This window comes from Mangifera indica, chromosome 15, assembly GCF_011075055.1.
Source record: "Mangifera indica cultivar Alphonso chromosome 15, CATAS_Mindica_2.1, whole genome shotgun sequence".
Taxonomy (NCBI): Eukaryota; Viridiplantae; Streptophyta; class Magnoliopsida; order Sapindales; family Anacardiaceae; genus Mangifera; species Mangifera indica.
Genome location: NC_058151.1, coordinates 5,933,984 through 5,939,612, shown reverse-complemented (window position 1 = coordinate 5,939,612; position 5,629 = coordinate 5,933,984). Strand labels below are relative to the sequence as shown.

The 5,629-nt window shown below is 33.3% G+C and overlaps 1 protein-coding gene across 1 annotated transcript; it reads right to left on the bottom strand.

Annotated features, from left to right (window-relative positions):
• Positions 1-331: 331 nt before the first annotated feature.
• Positions 332-3,993, bottom strand: LOC123198424 (S-formylglutathione hydrolase). Its single transcript, XM_044613132.1, has 7 exons — positions 3,754-3,993; positions 2,925-3,042; positions 2,213-2,260; positions 1,444-1,640; positions 1,100-1,198; positions 963-1,028; positions 332-714 (listed from the first exon to the last, which is right to left on the bottom strand). Exons 1-7 carry the CDS (start codon positions 3,898-3,900, stop codon positions 535-537), a joined length of 855 nt encoding a protein of 284 aa, XP_044469067.1. The 5' UTR covers positions 3,901-3,993; the 3' UTR covers positions 332-534.
• Between the last annotated feature and the right edge of the window lie 1,636 nt (positions 3,994-5,629).

The following is a 5,629-nucleotide window of genomic DNA, read 5'->3' as shown; positions in this document are numbered from 1 at the left end:
CAACATTACCATATAATTTTAATATTTGACCTCCATTAATCGGCACTGATAAGTGGTTCATCTAAACTGATCAATATTTGACCATTCTTTTTACTTTCATTAACCAAATCTCTACTCACTAGAAATAATATATTGGTTACGATAAATGAGATTTTTATTAGAAAACAAAATCAAAGTAATTCAATACCATAATACACATTACTTTCCCTTGCTGTGGATATGCTACGGGAAGAATAAAGAGCAATTAGTTTGTTAAGCACGTTTCAAATTAATTTGATTGTTGCATCCCTGGTTTGTCGAAACCAGTCTGTTTTGGTCATAGCATTTTGGCTAATAATAAATAAATATTGTAATATGATATCATTATCTCAATACACAACTATGTGTATTGAAGAATACTCATTTCACATTTTCCAAAAGCACTAACACACACACACACACACACAAAATAAACGCAATAGAGGCAAATAGTCCATGCTTCCTCAGCATAGCATCTAGAGCTCCAGATTCTCAAAATAACATGAACTCATGCAATTACATATTAAGAGCTTGAGCATGATGGCGGATGTGATCATCAATGAATGTGGAAATGAAAAAGTATGAATGATCATAACCAGGCTGTAGTCGCAATAAGAGAGGAACCTTAGCACTCCTGCATGCTTCCTCAAACTTGTGTGGCAATAGCTGCTCCTGCACAAATTTGTCATCCTCTCCCTGCACAAGTTCAATTAGCAGATTACAAGATGAGTGAAGTTATATGAAAGCCGGGAGGAAACACAGGGATCTTGACTTTCCCGAGTTCAGGAGAAGATACTGTATCTGAAGATATATCAAGAGAGCATAGCAAAAGTTAAAAAAATAAATAAATATATAAGACTTTAGGCTATGAATAGAAGTTTCAAACAGACAACCTTCTGTATCATGCCTAGTGAACTTTGAAATGGAAGACATCACAGCCTTACCTGATCAATCAAAATGGTAGCAGACACATTGACGTTCTTCAAAACAAGGGAAGTGGCATCATATTCCTGCATTTCCAAAATTTCATTAATCACAATTAAAGCACCTTGTGTAATGCTCACAGCACTCAGAACCTTACCTCCCACTCAGCTTTATTGCTACCAAGATAATTTGTGAAAGCCTTCTGGCCCCAGGGACAGTTTATAGGATTGGCAATAGGTGCAAAGGCAGATACTGACTGAAAAAGATCAATAAACAAAAACAAGTGAATTGACAACCGGAGTAACATGAAGGTGTGATCTCAGAATGATAAACTATCAATTACAGTCCATCCATATGAAAACTAAAGTGAGATAATCTACTTGCATCCAACATTATGATTCCAAAAGATCAACTAAAACAAATTGCAGAACTACTGTATGGTGATAAATACTGAATCTAAAATCTCCTTGGTCATAGGACAAAAATATCAGAATCAACAACCTTGTACTTGTCAAGGTTTTTCAGATAGATTGTCAAAGCACCATGCCCACCCATAGAGTGACCAGATATGGATGATTTGGATGTATCAAGCAGCGGAAAATTTTCACTCAGGAGTTTGGGCAACTCCTTGACAACATAATCATACATACGCCAGTTTTTCCACTTCTCCTGTGTAGCATTAAGATAAAATCCAGCACCTATTTGAACAAAACAAACAAACAAAAAGAGAAAAATATCACTGAGCTCCAAAAATTGCAACTCAAAAGCTTGATCCTTAATAATAAGCTTGGCCATGTTAACAAGCATTAGGAAGTATGATTGATTGAAAAGAAGAATAACAGAAATTAGTGCACATGTAAGCTCATTGTAAATTTTTTATGGAAGAAATAATGCTGCTTCACAGGTTCCCCTCATGCCTGAGCACAAACAGGAACCAAGACCATGCTCCAAACCTTTTTTGTTCTTTCTTTCTTTCTTCTCTTCTCTAAGAGTTCGAAGTTGAAAAAAAATGTATCAAGTCCAACTTATAACAGCAAGCAATTAGAGCAGGGTAAAGAAGGATAATTTCATATTAGGGTCGTTGATATTGCAAATCAAAAAGATAAATCACGCCATATTTGTTATTATGGTGGTATCCCAAGTTGAGATAAATTATTCACATGTAAATCAAACCATTCTATTAAAATCAATAACAATTAGACAATAAAGCCCTAAGTACGGATAAATATAAAGTCAAAAAGTAAAAGATTTTAAGCCCCATAATGCATACCTACACCAAAATCCCAGCTATCTGCCTCTCCTTCCACATTCAGGCCTCCTGCAGAACAATCAATAATCATATGAAGTCAATACCGATGAGAGGCAGCACAAATGACCACAAGAAGAGAACTTAAGCAGAGTTAACAACATTAATATAAGTGTGCAACAAAACATCCTAACAAAGATGTTTTAATTTTCCTCTATAATTTTCTTATTAGGATAGATGGCTAGATGATCAAAATTTTGAGGCTATCTTGGCCAATTCTGCAATGGACTGATAACAAACAAATTTAGAGGCTTTATATGGTTCACTTGCCCTTCAAACAATACTTAGCTGGAGAACAGAACAAGGGAATTTAAAGCCTTCAGAATTAACGGTTGATTTACATTAAAACCAAAAAAATTTCATAAAGCTCCATTCATGCTAAAAAAGAGACAATATTTAATAGTGGAAAAAGTTATGAATTATGCTGGGGACGTTGAACTTTTATAATATAATCACACTTTTTTAATGACCAGAATACTTGGACAGAGCATTTGGGTATTCCCACTTGAATAGAGCACAAACAAGCTAAAGCTGATCCACATCACAAATTGAAATAAAGGAAAAACAGGGAAGAATATAATTGCAACCAAATTGGGAATCTACAAATGAACAATAGGATTGAATAGTAGTGGAACTGCTTTTAAAAAAGCAAATGACTTAGGGAGTGAAGACTGACTTGGAGATGTATCAGGGGCAACAAGAGCAACACCCTCAGCTGAAGCAGCACGCTGAGCTCCTGACTTAATAATAAAGTTCTCATCGGTGCAGGTAAGCCCTGAGAGCCAGTAAAGTACCTAATCATCAATGAAAGCAATAGGATTAGAATATAATATCATAAAAACCAACACACCAGAATGTGCTTCCACGCATTTTTAATCTAGATAACAATTTAAATAAATCAAAATAGATTAACACATTTTATCTTTCGTCTCTCCGGATCTGTAAGACGAGAGTTCTCATTTAACCATATACACCTAAAAGTAGGATATATTACCGTTGAAAAGAGTATAAAAGTAGACCAAATTTTCAAAATAGAAGAAAAATAAAGAGTAAATTCCAAGAATACAGACGCTATACAACCGGTGAACCAATCACAACCAGCTTAATATAGAAGTCAAGCAATCCATGTGAAAAAACCCCAAAAGAAAACTTAACTGAAAGTCCCAAATAGATAATAGCACCGATCATCAATAATTGACGCTTATGAGATATCAAGTTCACAAAATTATGAATTTCAATTAAAAAAATAAGAAAAATTAAGCAAATACTAGTAATTGAAATAATTGATCCGAATATTAATTAAGGGACATATAAATATTATACATTTTCAGTTTTCACAACAACAATAAAACCCATTTGAGAACAGTAAAACCCTAACCGATTTTAAAGGATAAAAGAGCCAAGTTCAAGCGTTTCATATTGGAGATTAAATATTAAGTGAAAACATCGTATGGGTGAGCCTGAATGCATGAGATTAACAGAAAAAGAGAAAAAAAAATAGTTACAGGGAATTTGTGAGAAGGAGAGGGAGAAGGAGGGAAATAGATGTGGAAAGTCATGGAACAGCCCATTGTTGGGCTGAAATGTTTATATCTTTTGTTGAAACCACCGAACATCTTAGAGCTACTGATCTCTGTAGGCTTTGTCTCCATTTTCTGCTTTGTGAGTAGGAGTCGGAGTGACCTGAACACTTAAAAGGCCTTAGGTTTTTTTTTTTTTTATAAAGTACAACAAAGGATGCCGCGGACGGCAGTGTCCCATCATTTTACATCTATATTTTGTGTGATTAATTTTAGACCATACGTTTTGTTTAATAATTGTATCAACGCTAAAAGACTTATTTTCATCCAAGTTTAGGCTTACTGGATTTTAAAATTTTAAATATTTATATATCAATAATTAAAATTAATAAAATTTTTTAATATTAAAATATAATTATTATTTAATAAATAATATTAAAAAATTAAAATTTTATTTCATTTTTTCTATCTTAATTTTAAAAATTAATCAATTCTGTTTCAAAAATTTATATTTTCCTTTTTAAATTTTATTCATTTTCTTTTTTTTTTTATGACCTTTCTCCAACTGATCAACCTTTCATATTGTCTTCTTTATTGATGCCCCCTCTTACCTCCCAGCCCAAGGGGAATCAAAGATGACAATCACGATTGAAGATAAATCAAAGCATGAGTTGTGTGTTTTATCGATTTGTCAACCCATGCTTCGATCCAAGCTAAAGAAAAGCCTCAATCAGAAGAAGCACGAGCTAGAGGCCAAGCACGCTGTCCATTGGGACATGAAACTTGCCACCTTCTCCACTTGTCAAATAAAACATATCCTTAAGTACAATCCCAGTTTCATTTTATTACTAAAATTGACTCCATGAGATTTTGCCAAATAAAGTTTAAAATTTTCAATTTTCTTTTTGCGGTTTATTGGGGATGGTAAAGTGGCTTCTCTGGACGAAGATGTGTTAGATGCTCTAATGCTTGTTAAGGTGTTTCTTTACATTGGCTTTATTGGTTAGTTTTTTACGTTCTTTTACTTGATTTACACATGGGTTTTTCTTTGTGCTACTGACAATTAAGTGTTTGTTCTTTGGCTGCAGAGACTTGGACCAGATATCCAAGAAAGAAAGCGGAGGCAGTATAACTATATAGGTAAACAAACACTTCTTCGATTCATCTTCAACCACCATTGTCTTTTTTATTAGTCTTCGACTGGGAGGCGGAGGTATGGAAGATCTGATAGAGAAAAGTCACCACAAAAAGGAGGAAACAAATTAAATCCTGGGGGGAAAATGTCAATTCTCAAAACTTAGGTTAAGGGAAAATTATTCATTTTAAAAATTAAGATAAGAAAATGAGATAAAATTTAAACTTTTTTTAATATTATATGTTAAATGATGATTATACCCTAAATACTAATGGATTTTGTTAACTTTAACAATTAACGAGTGAATATTCAAATTTTCAAAATTATCGAGTAGGAGTTTAGTAATATACTAAACCTTGGGTGGCAATAAGTCTTCTAATGATTAGGGGCGTCAAGGGGACTACCTATGGCCCAACTATATTGAACAAATTTTATCAAAGCTTATAGGCAAAATCTAAGGGTTAATCTAATATGGTTGACAAAATAAATAAACAAGAATAAGATAGCAATTTGCGAATGACACATTTAAGTTGTTATTGCAGTTTTGGATATACTAAACACTACACACTGAAGAGCTGGACGAATCATATGTCACTTTCAGTACAATCATGCATGTGGAAATGGTATACTAGGGATATCTTAGGATATGATGACATCAAAGCTATTTTTTACAAAAATGCAGTAAGCAATTTTTAATTAATACTCATTATTTATTATAAATATATA